Below are 15,434 nucleotides of genomic sequence, written 5' to 3'. Positions count from 1 at the left end.
GTCTACATGTAATGTATATCTCTTTGGTTGACTTTTAATGTAAAAGAAAAAATCTACATGTAATGTACATCTCTTTGGTTGACTTGAATCTTGATTCGGGCAAATATTATCACGTTTGCCCCCTAAATTATGTTTATTATTTATATATTTTTCCTCTTCCCCAAAATGTACCCAAAGCATTATAAACCCATATATTTAGTTTCTCGATGCTTCTTGTCTTAATCCACTTTTGTTTTTTGTTCTATGGCATAGATTGTGTATCATCATGTCAATTAGTAGGATGGTATAATGGTTGAGATTAGTTCATCAGACTTTATTTAAATCAACGGTTCAAATTTCAATATAATAAGAAAGTTTAGTTGATAACAGACGTAAAATTTAATCTATTATATTGTCGAAGAAGTGCTTGAGCATAATATCCCACCATTGAAGGATAAGTGCTTAAGGTGGACCTACATCCAATGTGAACTTTACATAATTAATCACTTTTGTTAGAAAAAGAAGTCTTTTTGTGGTGCTCCAACTTCTACTTAAAATAGAGTTATGGTAATGGAATTCTTTGTCATAATAGTCCCTCCACTTACAATATGGCTATGCTGGACCCACAAACATCTCAATAAGTATTTCATGTTTTTATTTTCCTCCAATACATATTAAGCCACCAAGGCATTAAGGCTTTTTTGCTTTTCGTTATTAATCTTGAACCATGAGACGTGATTATAGCTTTTTCTTTTCCCATTTTTATATATTTTTGTTGAATTATTTTATTCCATGAAAGAAGTGAAGTTCAGATCTCGTGAATTTAATAATAAATACATGTTGGTATTCCAACTTTCCTTCTATGTCCCATTCGAACAAGAATTCAATACTTTTTTTTATCATGAATATCTAAACTGATTGTTCGTTGTTTACGAATTTTTGTTTGGACTATTCATACCATCATCAAATAATGCTTGAAACATCATATTGAACATATTTTGTTGGAACCATCTTGTCGTTGCACATCATACATATCATTACCCTAATTTTGTAGTTTGGGCAAAATAAATAACAAAATCATAAAAGTGCAAATACTACACGCAACTACTAAATAATTGGTTTTTTTTTTTTCTTCAATAGTGTCACTACTAAGGATGACAACAAGGCGGACTAAAATCCAAATAATATCAAAAGCAAAGTGCTAAATCCCTTTGTAATCCACCAAAAAATGCATATACTCATGCAAAGGGGCAAAAATAATCTTAAAATTTGGGAAGTTTGATGAAGTGGAAAGTATTGGTTAGGAGAAAGTCGCTTTCATTGTTGACAACTTGCACTTTGTCTAATGCCTTGCCAACTGAGATACATAGTGCCAAGTGATGTTGGACTAAATGACCCTTTTTAAACTAATATTGCTATGCTTATGTTTGTCCTCCATTTTTTTAAAAATAAATATTTTTTTAAACTCATTTTTTAATCACACATTCTCATAAAATAATTTTACACAAAAATCCAAAACTTTTCCTTATTTTTAATTACATAAAAAAATCACCATTCCAAAATACATTATCCCAAAAAATGGTCTCAAATATTGGAATGCCCATGTTTGATATTGATGGAAAAAATAATAATAACAATAATAATACCATATTTTTAGTAAATTTTGATAAAAATTGATGAAATGTGTAATTGAAAAGTTATAAATTTGAGTTCCATAAAATGCATGGTTAATATTAATTGTTAACATTGACTTGAATTTTAATAAAAAATTTAGTTGAACCAAACAATGGCAATATGATTGTGGTCAATTTTGTTAAGTGAAAAATGATTGAAGTCGATTTGATTATTACAATCACTCAGTTCATTTGTTTGTTAACTATACACGTCAAGAATATTGTTCATGATTTGATGTTTTGCGACTTTTTTCGTTGAATGAGTGAGCCATGTGTATAATTGTTCAAAAAGTTCGAGAGATAATATATCCCCCTGTTAGATTTTGCAAAAATCATATTTTTTTGTACATTTTAATAAAAGTTGATAAAATGTGTGGTTAAGAAGTTAATAAAAGTTGTGAAGTACAAGAAATGCGTGATTAAAATTAATAATTATTTATGTTTCTATCAATTCTCTTTTAGCTAAATCAAAACATGTGCTATGTTTTTTCTCTCTTAATAGCTGAAACGAAATGTCGAAAAATTATCCAATTATGGTATAATTTCTAGTTATCATGTGATTAGTGAAAATTGATACAATTTTGGTGCTTTAGTTTGTGATAATGACAAAGTCATAAGAAGTGCATGTCAAATTCAAAACTTACACTAAGCCAGAGCACACGCTTTTAGAGTTTATGCTAACCAAAGTGTGGAAACTGCATCGTGTTCGACTCTCTTACCCTAATTCATGTCAATTCGACCTGTATCACGCCATTAGATTGTCCATTGAGAGTTGGACTTTAATGCGATTTTCTTTCATGTTTCACCAAGACTTTCCAATTACAAGAAATTTAAGTTAAATGTTGATATTGATTGAACAAATTTGCTCGAACCTAACCCAATTTGGACCATTCAAGGCGAATCTGGTGGAAACTCTGATCAATGAAATATAGATCAATGAGTCATGGATATAGCTATAAAAACCCGAGTATGTATTTGGTTTGAACAAACAAATTATGCCCTCGTTTGATTTTCATTCTTATAAGAATGAGAATGAAAAATATAGTCGTCACGAGATCAATACAAGGAAGAGGAAGTCAAATTTAGTGGCTTGATGTGATGGATAACAGTCATATTTTTTCATCTTTGTGATCAAAGAATACGAAACAAACGGGGCCTATAAGTACAAAGTAAATAATCCAATTTACCACAAATAAGTATACTTGACAAGAAGCAACACGTGAATCCCAAAAATGAATGACCCAACCCATTTGATGAGTTGACTCGTGACAAAAGTAATCCAATCAATCAATTGCTTTTCCCCACCCACTGAGCCAACAAAATATTCATTAACCTTCTTAATAATGACAAAACAAATTATGCACAATATGCCCGGATTTTCGTGACACGTGTTCTATTCTACATTATTCTTATGGTAATGTATTTCCATCCTGTCTTGTACCAAAAATTCATTCTTGACTAATTGTTGTTAAATAAATTCATCAGTAATATTAATTTATTATTTTTAAAATAATATGTGATTTATGTACAAAAGTTGTCCATATCCCAAACTATTCTTAGGCTATTCTTTAGCCCTTATATATTATTGTGAATTTAGGGATGACAATTTGAACCGTTAAAATAAAAAATCGCAATTAACCGAATCAAATGAGGTAAAAAAAATCGAACCGATGGTGCAATGGGGTGGACATGATATTTGATTTTAATGAACCGATTTGTGACGGTGTGGGTATGATATTTATGCTGTCGAATCGAAACCGAACCGATTACCCTCTTAAAAAACCATTCTTTTATTAGAGATGACAAGGTTTAGTGAGGAGGAAGTTGACGAAGAGGTACATTTTTTATTTAAATCTTAGTTAAAACTATTCTGGATTATGTAGTATCGTTGTATTCTCTACTTATATTTCTTATTTACTATATAAGAATTAATTTTGAGTGTTAACCACTGCTAGTAAGAGTTGTGGGAAGAATGAAAAATGAATATGAGTTAAGGTTGAAACTTTTGAATTATTGAGCATAAATCAAGTAACTACAATGCACAAAAATCAAGAATGAAGGAAAAATTTAGTATTGTTATATTCATAATATTGTTTGTTAAATTTGTATTTTGCAATTGGAATTTGGGATAATGTTTGCATTTTCGTTTGAAATATTGTATTTTTGTTTTCATTGACTCTCTTTTCATAAATTATTTTATATCAATTTGACGGATAGACCTATAAAAAATAATTTATTTTCGTGGTTATTAACCGAACCGAACTTAGCGGAACCGAATCAATTTACGTGGTTATGGTGCGATTATGGTATGGTAAAAATTTTGACGGTTCGGTGATGATTTTATCTGAACTGAATCGAAACCGAACCGTTGCCATCCCTATGTGGGTCGATGCCTTCAATCATATTTTCGGTCTAGTGATTGGATTGTGCATAGTTCATTACTTAGAGGAACTTCAACGATCAAAGCATTTTTTCAACCGACACGCCAAGCAGGCCCTAGATTGAAGCCATCAAGGCAATGGCCTAGGACTTCAAAATTGTAGGACCAGTAGCCTCAAGAAAAAAATGAAAAAAGTTGGGAGTAAGACTTATGATTTGTTCGGTAGTAATTATGAGAATTGATTTTTTTATTGTTAGGGAGAAAAGTGATTTCACATGTGAGAGAAGAAGTAAAAAATGACGACTGATTTAACGGAAGTAATGGTAAGAAACCAAAGCAAGAAATGAAGACACCCTACAAACCCAAGTGAGCCAAGAAATCCATTTTGATTTTTTTTTTTTCCACTTTTTCTTTTGATTTTCAATTTTGTGATATGAGGAAATGTTTATTTTCTACTGAGATTAAACATACAAAATTGGAAAGGTTCATTTCTGGACAACTTTTTCTTATATATTTATTTAGACAAATTTGAGGTTTTATGACGATTGAATAAGATACAGCCTCTTTACAATTCATGTCATTTTTTGCAATCCCATGCCACCAGTATCGGTCGTGCCCTTCTTCCTGCCAGTACTCACCCATACACACATAGAGACATCTATCTATTTTGTGTGTGTATCTACGTGCGTACAATTATAATGTGGAACAATTTATTTAAAATGTGGTGATAAATAATGGAATAATTTATATTTAAGTTCATCATAATAATTAATCGTCTATGAACTCAAAATTCTAAACGGTTGAAGTGTAAATATTTGTCCCCGTGATATGTGGGCATGTGGTGGGGCCTGTTGTGATTAATTCGATATTTAGATAGATAATAATATTTCAACGGTCCCTATTTGATAACCTCCTTTTTCCATGGAAATTTCATCCAAAATTATGTGCTTGATGGCACCCAAATTCCATGGAATTGATTTTCCATTTCTCCTCCCACGTGACCCCGTTTTTTGGCTTTTTAAAGAAACGGTGAGAAAATGATTTCTAGCTTCTTCCTTTTTGTTTTAATTTTTTTTTAAATTTTTGGAACAAATTTTATGCACAATTGTAAAAAAATTTATCCCTTTAATGAACAATTTTCAAGAAAAACAAAGTTAAACGAACACCAAAAGATCCAATATTTCAACATTTTTCATTGAAAAATTATACTAATCAAATATATTTAATTGACAATTCCCAGTAAAATAAGTTTTAAACAATTCAACTTCTTAAAATTCGTTTTCTTTCCACCAAAATTTCATTTTTATAATCAAACGGACCCTAAGTAACATTCAAGATTAGGTTAGGGTGTAACGCCCTGACCTCTTGTGGACCGGAACGCTACTTACTTTACTTAACTAACCGGTAGTTTAGTCATAAGAGAATATGTTTTAGCGGAAACTTAATTTTTACAATGATAATTTTAACAGCAACGTTTTGAATATTTTAAATAAAATATTGAATAAAAAAAAGACGGAACGTAATTTATTTGAAGAAAACACAACTTGTTCTCGCGTTCAGCGTTATTCAAATACTTTAAAAAAATAACATTGAAAACGTTCACAAAAATAAATCTAAATAACTTGTTCACCGAGTTTTCCATGGGCTCGTTGCATCACTCTTCATCTTTTCCATCATCCAAATTCAAGGTAGAATCATATCAATCTGTAGAGAAGGGGTTAAACCCGTCAGTTAAAAAAACTCAATAGATATCATTGGTACATTCGTGATCAAACTATATATTTCAAAACTGTAACTTTAAAAACCTTTTCATAGTAAGATTTTCGGTAGAATCTCAAACATGTAGAGTCATAACTTAACACGACGCCTCGACCGAAAGTACATGCCGTACCCGGAGGTACCATTAGATATGGAGGTGGATGCCGTACCGGAGGTATCATTAGACATGCAAACATTAACATAAATCTTCATTTTCTAGAAACTTATAACTTAACATGAATTAACACTTTGCACCTCTACCTACCTTGATTGATGCTTTAAATCTTGTTGAAAAATTCACTCCTTTGATATTTAAAAAAAACACTCCGTTGAGAATTGATGCTTGGAAAACACTTCTTGATAGCACCAAAACTTCTAGGAAAAACTAATTTTTCTCCCTCTCCTTTTTTTTTTTTTTAGACTTGAAAACTCTCTGTTTTATGCTTAGAAGCTTTTGTGTTGGTGTGAAAAATGTGTATGCATGGTGACCTATTTATAGGAAAAAATCTCACAACTTAAGGGCAAGTGAAGGGTCTAATACTCATTAATACGGGTGCCATTTATGTGGGAGTTATGGGTTTAAGAAGGTGCTATAAAATCGTGTAGGAATTTAACTTTTCATATTTCGCGTACTTCGGTTGATACTGTACAGTTTTTAGTATTTCTATCATAACTTCTTCTCCTGATATCCGATTGAGGTAATTCAAATTGCATTGGAAAGCTAACTCAAAGAGCTACAATTTTTTTTTAGATATTATTTTTCAAATCGAATGTTTTCTATGTCTTTAATGGGTTTCAAATGAGACTAAAAATCTGAAGTATACTTTAGCCATCCAATATTCATGTCTTAGTGTCACTAAGGTGTTTAAAATTATTTGGGGTTCTACATAGGGCGTCAAGTGGATCGATGTGAGTATTTCAATACTACAACCACACAATACACTTCGAGTATTTCGTAATTGAAACCAATAAGATTCCATGTAATTATTGGAATCAAACCCAAACCGTCGATTTTGGTTCGATTTGATTCTACCCACAATATTTTTATTTAAAAAAATGTGAGTTGATAATACAAATTATCCTCACAGTATATAACGAAAGTAAAAGAAATAAATTGTCACTAAGTAAATATTTCAACACTTTCTTAATTTATTGCAAATATGCCACCAAATAGCATACAGTATCTAGAATAGTAGCATTCAATCCGTTGATGGCTCTTCGTGTGGTGCCTCAAGAATGGTTTGTGAGGGCGGGCAACGTATAAAGTACGATCTGAAGTGATTATGAATGAAAGTGATATGATTCAATTATTCAAATGAAATGCATCTGATTTATTATGGTCCTTACTTCTTGGATTTTACAAACTTGCTATTTTTGGATCAGTTCACTTGGTCAAGATGAATACATTATAAAAAATAAATAACTCATGATAAAATAAATGTGAATTCAGAGTCGGATACTCATCGTTTCAATTCAAGAATTGATTCAATCTCCACCGATTCCTGATTTCTTTTGGAATCGGAGTGGAACCTTCAGTTCGATTATTTCATAGTAGTCTCATTAGACCGTACATGTTTCTTGATATGTTCAGATAATGATTTTGATTTCAATTAAAATGCAATATCCTAATCATGACATTTGAGAATTGACTAAAAGAAAAAGAAAGATAATGGAATAAATAAAATTGAAATAATAGTATTTCGATTATTGTAATTTAACCATTTTTTGTTTTATAAAATAGCACTTTGAGATTTGTAAATTGTAATTATATAAAACAATTGACATGTAACACACGAACGAACGAGGAGAAGAGAAAACAAAAAGCAGTAGAGAGATTCTACAGTATATACCTGTGAATATAGAATATAGAACCGTTTATATCCCATTGGCTTAGCCTCCCAACAGCACGAGACACTGAAAACGAAGTTAACTGGGGGAAAATAGAAACAAGAGGGCTAAGCGTCTGAGTTTCTTGCAACAAAAAAAGGAAGGAAAAAAAAATTAAAAAAAAAAACTTTCCGATGCTTGAGAACTGTGAAAATGGATGGATAGGTGGGATTTGGAGAGCGTCGCGTTGGCCTCTCTGAATTCTCATAATCTACCCGTTCCTTCTTTTCAGTCATCTTTTTTATTTTTTTGGACATATCCAAGAAGTTGCTAGGAATTTCGGAGGAGGTGGGGGCAGTCTTTCTTCTTCTTCTTCTTCTTTTTCTTTTTGCTGAGGCTTGATTGATTTGATCAGCAGCTTATGGAAATGGAGGTTATCAACTGGTACGGTTCTTTACTCTGCAATTCTTGTATATATTATGAAAATAATGTATGCATATGTCAATTTTATATATGTGTGCTTGTTGTCTCGAATTGCTGTTTATGGACGTTTAATTTACGTGTGAATTTTGAATTTATTTTAATTTTTGGCTGTATTAGGATTTGGGGGCATAGAATTGGAATCTTATAATTCTCATTCCAAGAATACGCTAAAAGAAATAGGAAATTTTTTCCATTCCAATCGCTGTATTCAATTCTCTGTCTCCAACAATAGCTTTAGGGTTTATTTGCTGTAACATTTATTAAAGTTTGAAGCAGTAGAAAAAGATCCAGCCAAAAAAAAGGAGCCACTGAAATTTTTTCTTTTTCCTTTTTTTTTTTTTTTTGATACATCAATCTGTAAAATATGATTACAGATAGTATTACTCAAAAAGAAATGACGAAATTCTTAATTAGTGTCAAATGACCTTCAGGAAGATCATTTAGGTGATAGAGCACTATTCCGGGTTTTCTTTCGCTTCTAGTAGAGGCCTTGATGGGCTGAGCATTTGACCAGTAAGAGATCAGGCTAAAACAAGGATAATAAATAGAGATGCTTCAGAAGAAAATGCTAGTGTTTAAATAGAACCCTTCTTATTAGATTGTGTAAAATTTTTCATGCACGAACAACGTGATTTTGATATGCTTCTCTGTTTCATTACCTACTCGAACTAAACATTAAGTACACTTCTTTGTGCTTAAAGTACGTGTGTTTTGTTAATTATGATGTCACTACACTTCTATCTGTTTGTATAAATATATTATAGTATAGCCAGACATTTCTGTATTAGGTATGAATTCTTCGCAGGAAACATTTGTTGCCTGTCCAAATTTTTATTTCTGTATGCTTGAAAGATGCAGTTTGCAAGATCCGCTTTTCAATTGTTGTTAGGGTTATATTCACTGTCTTTTCAATGGCCAGTGTACATGCAGGTTCCATGGACATTTAAAACTGGCAACAACAATTGTCTGATTTAAGAAGAGTGGTGATCGATAACAAAGATTCATTGAACTCAAAGGATATAATAATAAGATTAAGTGTTGTTTCCGGTGGCTCAGATATACTTGTTCTCAGTTGAAGCTCTTTCTGTGTGGCAAATCTCTCTCCTGTGTCATTGGGTCGAGCTGATCTTAAATTCGGCTACACTCGGGCACATCTCCTTTGGCAATACGTATATGGTTTTTGAAAGAACCAAAAAATCCTCCAAGTCTTTAGCAATATATATCTGTGTGTGATATTGGTTCAGGGCAAATCTCCTTTGGCAAATTTAAAGGGTTCGACAATTTTAAGCTCTCATCTTATAAGAGCAGTCAGGAATACAGTCAGTTTGGGATTTCTACCAGGACCTCTTCGTTTCATGAAATTTTTTGGCTCGACCATACCTACTGGTGGAAATTTTTGGTCCATTTTTGGGCAAATCTCCTTTGGCATTTTGGAGTCTTGAATAGACTCTGTTTATCCCTTTAGTGGGCAAATCTCCTTTGGCATTTAATCTCCAGTCCTGGAGATAATACAATACGAAAAAAATTGGACTATAAACAGAGACACACTGCACTGTTTATCCTCTGATTTTTGGCAAGACTATTAATTCAAATTGCAATTTGCAAGTTATTGTTCAATCTAGCAGAGGCCTACACTCCAAACTAGTCAGTCACGATTGAAGTGTAACCCAAGTGGTAAACCTCTTTCTACTTTTGTCATTACTATTTTATTATGCTTCTTTTTCGTTTGGTTAGCTTCATCAGGAAACAATCATACGCAGCTCAAATTTCTTAATGTGAAGTGAGATTATTTGATGATTGGTGTTGATTTGAGTCATTTTGATTTAACACTAGTTCTCATCGAAGTAAAGTGATATAACCAGCAGTACTGATACAATTACCATAATTCATGTTCTAGTATAAGTTGTCTAAAAACAAGCTTCAATCTACAAGTGAATTTTATTTCATGTTCTAAATTCTGGGGTGATAATTATGTCTTTTAGTGATGAACATTGCAGAGGGAACATATTTTCGAGTAAGGCAAAAGTGTGAACATTATTTATATGGCATCCTACTTCTATTTCTCAACAATCTTTGTCTCCTGTATTTCATCTACAATAACCATAATTAATGATCTAGTGTATGTTATCTACACCCAAGCTTCAATCCACAAGTAACTTTTATCTCACTAGCAAAATTTTTGGGTGATAATTAAGTCTTTAGAGAGGAACGTCGCTGAGAAAATATATTTTTGAGTAATGCACAAATGAGAACATCATTTAGATGGTATCCTACTTCCATTTCAACAATCTTCATCTCCCATGCTTTATTTTTTTGGTAATAATGTCATTTATAACGAATTTGCAGTGGGATTACAACCGAACTGAACTGGTATCAGTATTATGGATTTGCTAGACAGTTACTTCGACAGTCTCAGTGAGAGCAGCAGTTCTGAGGATCATGATGACATTGAGTCTTTGTATGGTGGACAGGCCCGTTCTATTTTATCTAGTCTAGAGGAAACTATTGGAAAGATTGATGATTTCCTCTTGTTTGAGAGGGCATTCATGCATGGGGACATAGTTTGCTTAGCATCAGACCCATTGGGCCAAATGGGAAAGGTGATCAATGTTGAATTAACAGTTGACTTGGAAAATATCTATGGAAGAAAAATACACAATGTAAATTCCAAAAATCTTCAGAAGATACGTTCGATTTCAGTCGGAGATTATGTAGTTAGCGGGGCATGGCTAGGAAAAGTGGATAAGATAGTTGATCGTATCACTGTCCTATTCGATGATGGTACAAAGTGTGAATTAACCACAATTGGTCCGGAAAAGATCATTGCCATTTCTCCTGATATACTCGAAGACTCGCAATACCCTTTCTACCCAGGACAGAGAGTTCAAGTTGATGCCTCTTCTGTTTCCAAACCAGTTGGTTGGTTATGTGGTACAAGAAAGAATAGAAACAACCAAGGCACTGTCTGCAATGTGGATGCTGGACTTGTATATGTTGACTGGCTCGGCTGTGCTTCTGTTGATGGTGAGAAATGGTCTACTCCCCCATGTTTACAGAATTCAAAAAATTTAACATTGTTGTCCAGTTTTCCCCATGCAAACTGGCAATTTGGCGATTGGTGTGTTCTTCCAATGGAGCAGATTTTTCCATGTGCATTTTCCTCTGGGCTGGTAAAAGGGCATGGGCAATCAAAAAAGATACTTCCAAGAAACAGCCTCAGTCCTAATTTTCAGGAAATTTCTGTTATTGTTCGGACAAGGACTAAAATTGATGTCCAGTGGCAGGATGGCAGCCAATCTATGGGATTAGATTCACATTCTCTGTTACCTGTAAATATTGTTGATGTTCATGATTTTTGGCCTGATGCATTTGTTATGGAAAAGGGAACTTGTGACGATTCTAATGTTTCCTGTGATCAAAGATGGGGTATTGTGAGAAGTGTGGACTCAAAAGAACGAACAGTGAAGGTAAAGTGGTGTAACTCCACTGCTTCCGGTGAAAAAGAAGTAGAGGAGATTGTGAGTGCTTATGAATTGGTTGAGCACCCGGACTACTCATACTGTCTGGGTGATGCAGTGTTTAGAATGCAAAAGAGTGGAGTTTTGGATCTAGCAGATGAAAACTGTTTCACTAACCACACAATCTCTAAAAGTGGTGTCTCGGAAGAATCTGATCTTAAGGCTAATGATAATGGTGAAGTTCAGAATAGATATCCGAAGAGCAACTTTTTATCTCATATTGGTTTAGTAGTTGGCTTCAAAGATTGGGTCATTGAAGTGAAATGGGCTACTGGTGCCACTAGCAAGGTATGCATCTTCCTTGTGTTCTTGAAATTTATCCTCTTCTCAGTTGAACAATAAATGAAATTTGCAATTAGTTCAAACATTTATTGGTTGTCAGTTAGTCATATATAAACGGACTTTTTCATATTTAATTTTCATTTCGGATGTTGTATGCGTATGGGGGAGGACTACAGTTGATTTGTGTCGGGGCTTATTTATGGAGAATATAGTATTGGTCCTCTGATGTTATCTGCCCTTTTGTGGATAATGATATTTCTTTTCAATCTTCTTCATCATCATTCTGACATTCTCATTAATTACAAAAATAATTGTTTACTGACTTGTTTTAAAAACTCTCATTGATTACTCAACAATATCTCAGGTCTTACCATACGAGATATATCGCTTTGATAAATGTGATGGTACAACTGCCACTTCTATTGTCAACGATGAAAATATTCAGCAATCAAACGGGGACACTGCAGACCATGAGAACCAACTTTTGGGCCAGAAAGAAAAGGTAACATAGATCTCTCTTACATTGTAAAGAAGGCTTCCCGAACAATTTAGGCAGTTTGATATGGTTAGTGGTGGTTTGGACCACCACTTTGTTGATCGATCTGGCACAGGAGTCCTGCAATCTACTCAGGTTCGATATAGAATCTCAGTTCTCGAAAAAGTTAATCAATTTGCTTGTCCAGCAGCTGGTTGAATTTTGGTTTGTGTACAGATGAAAAGAGGCTGGCTTAAGAAGGTTCACCAAGAATGGAGCGTTCTGGAGAAAGATCTTTCAGGTGAGAAATATGTTTTTGACTTTACCATTATGTAAACAATGTAAATATGCATTTCCAAATGTACATGCAGTGTGGAAGTTGAAAATAAATAGACCCAGATTAAGCAACATGTTGCTAGAAAGACTGCAAGAACCAAACACGAGCTCAAATTTGTGTCGATTCTTGGTATAAAATAGATAGATTGGTTTATAGTTATTTAATTTGGTGGTTCATAGATGAATATTTTGGTAGTGTGTTGATAAATTCGCACAAATCCCTTCCAGTCAAATGTGCATTTCATTTTTGCCATTAGTTAAGAGATTTTTCTTTTCCTACAATTTTACAGAAACAATCTATGTCCGTGTCTATGAGGATAGAATGGATCTGCTTCGAGCAGCAATTGTAGGTGCACCTGGAACTCCATATCATGATGGACTGTTTTTCTTTGACATTTGTCTACCCCCACAATATCCTGATGAGCCACCTGTAAGTAAGCCTTTTTAGTTGGGTATTTAATCAATGGTTTTTTATGCAAGTAATTGCTTATTATGGAACTTCTTTAAGTGATTTACAGAATTGGTGTCTTTTTTACTGAGTGATGTGCCGAAATGATAATTATGTATAATTAACATGAAATATGTGCAGATGGTGCACTATAACTCTGGTGGACTTCGCATCAATCCCAACTTATACGAGTCAGGAAAGGTCTGTCTCAGTATCCTAAATACTTGGACGGGTTCAGGCACTGAAGTTTGGAATCCAGGATCCTCCACGATTCTTCAAGTTCTCCTCTCCCTCCAGGCCCTTGTACTCAACGAAAAACCTTATTTTAATGAGGCTGGATACGATGCACATATTGGCAAAGCTGAGGGTGAGAAGAACTCAGTTAGTTACAATGAAAATGCTTTTCTTGAAAGCTGCAGATCCATGATGTACCTTCTACGAAAACCGCCAAAGGTAAATTAGTTGTTCGAATATGCTTTATTCTGGCAATGGTATCACTTGGAGAACGCAACTCAACCACAATTCAATTCTCTCGACAAACACATAATAAAACACATATATAGATGCTCAGTTGAACTTTTTATTATCATCAGATTGCTGTTACATAGTGTTCTGCATGCTGTTGGACAAATTTTTGAAACTTCCTTTCAATTTGAATAAAATGGTGCAGCACTTTGAGGAACTTGTGAAGGAGCACTTCACGGGGCGATGCAAGAACATTATATTAGCTTGTAAAGCATATATGGAAGGAGCTCCAATAGGTTATCCATTCGGAGACGGTAAACCTGAACATGAAAGTCAGAAAGGAAGCTCCACGGGGTTCAAGATCATGCTGGGAAAGCTCTTTCCTAAGCTGGTGGAAGCATTTTCCGATAATGGTGTTGATTGTAGACAAATGTTGGACCAGGTTGAGTAACCTATGCCTATATGTAAGAATGACATTATCTAATGTAAAATATCATCTTGATGATCAAAAGTGTGTATGTTTGATGAATAAAAATTTTAAAAATGTATTAAAAAAACCCATCAGGACAAGCACTATATGTTCTGTATCAGACTATCAGTGCTGTATGACTTGCTATAAATTCTGTACTATAGAAGACATTTGGTGTTCATTGTAAGATACGGTGTCATGTAATAAATTCTGTATCAATGAAAGTGAATATAGTGTGTAATCTTTTGTTTAGGATTTCTTGTTTGATTGGCTTCTTGATGAACTTTATTTACGATGACGTTGCTCTTACCAAAGTCTGATAACAGATAATGAACCTTAGTTTGGATTGTATTAAAAATAGATTTTGGGGAAAAATATATTTTGGAATTGTAACTTTTTGAAGAATGTGTGGTTGAAAATAAGGAAATTTTTTGAGTTTACATGTAATATTATTTTACTAGAGAATGTGTGTTTAAAAAAAAAAAAAGAAGAAGAAGAAGAAGAAGATCCCGAATAGTCTCCAATTCCGAAAGCAAGCTAGAAACGACCCGGATTTCAAGGTATACGCTCCCACATTGAATCTGTCCCGAAATTAGGACTTTTCCTTTCTTTTGACTACAAAGAGTTGGCCTTTTGCTTTCATTAGTTTGGTGTTATAAAATAATATAAAGTTAATTATATTTTTTAAATTCTGTGCATGAAATAAATTTCAATGACGTAAGCTATTTACAAATTATTCCAGAACTTATAATTTTTTTCATGTATTTTTTACATTTTGCGTATGGTATTTTACAATTTACGCCTCAAAACAACCTTAATTTTATTTTGATGTTAATACATAGAAAAAAGGATTAAAAAAAATAAAAAAACACATGAGACCTAATTCAATTATTAACGTTATAAAGGATTTATCAGATTATTAGTATTCCAGAAATTAAATCATCGGAAAAATTTAGATGACCCCCTAAGAACCGTTTGCAATATTTAGTGACTAAATAGGAAAGTTTTAAAATTCAGTGACCTCATAAATTTTAATGATCTTCTGAAGGCAAAGTTACTATTTGAGTAATTAACTCTTGAGATTTTGGAGAGAGGCCAACACAGTCCCATATGTAGGTCGAAACTTTCTGTATGTTTGGTTCTGATATTTTACTCAAAAGAATTAATTTTTTAATCGTTATTTTTTTAAGTCAGCCATCATTTTTTGTTTCTTCTTTCACAAATAGTGACCACTTTTCTCGATCAAAAATTTGTTTCTCCTGAACATGCCCCCAAATTCTGTCCGTCGCCATAGTTTAGCGATCGATCTCAAAATTCCACCACCATCGGGCCAACAAGTTT

At 33.3% G+C, this 15,434-nt stretch overlaps 1 protein-coding gene across 1 annotated transcript; it reads left to right on the top strand.

Moving 5' to 3' along the window:
• Positions 1-7,609: 7,609 nt before the first annotated feature.
• LOC111400680 (probable ubiquitin-conjugating enzyme E2 24) lies at positions 7,610-14,345 on the top strand. The gene is made up of 9 exons (XM_023028073.1): positions 7,610-8,061; positions 9,020-9,774; positions 10,447-11,906; positions 12,265-12,402; positions 12,433-12,531; positions 12,613-12,676; positions 13,002-13,141; positions 13,301-13,612; positions 13,830-14,345. The coding sequence occupies exons 3-9, from the start codon at positions 10,482-10,484 to the stop codon at positions 14,073-14,075; spliced, it is 2,424 nt and encodes an 807-aa protein (XP_022883841.1). The 5' UTR covers positions 7,610-8,061; positions 9,020-9,774; positions 10,447-10,481; the 3' UTR covers positions 14,076-14,345.
• Positions 14,346-15,434: the final 1,089 nt, after the last annotated feature.

Source organism: Olea europaea, chromosome 10 (genome assembly GCF_002742605.1).
Source record: "Olea europaea var. sylvestris chromosome 10, O_europaea_v1, whole genome shotgun sequence".
Lineage (NCBI taxonomy): Eukaryota > Viridiplantae > Streptophyta > Magnoliopsida > Lamiales > Oleaceae > Olea > Olea europaea.
The sequence above is the reverse complement of the archived record's forward strand: the minus strand, read 5'-3'. Positions and strand labels throughout refer to the sequence as shown.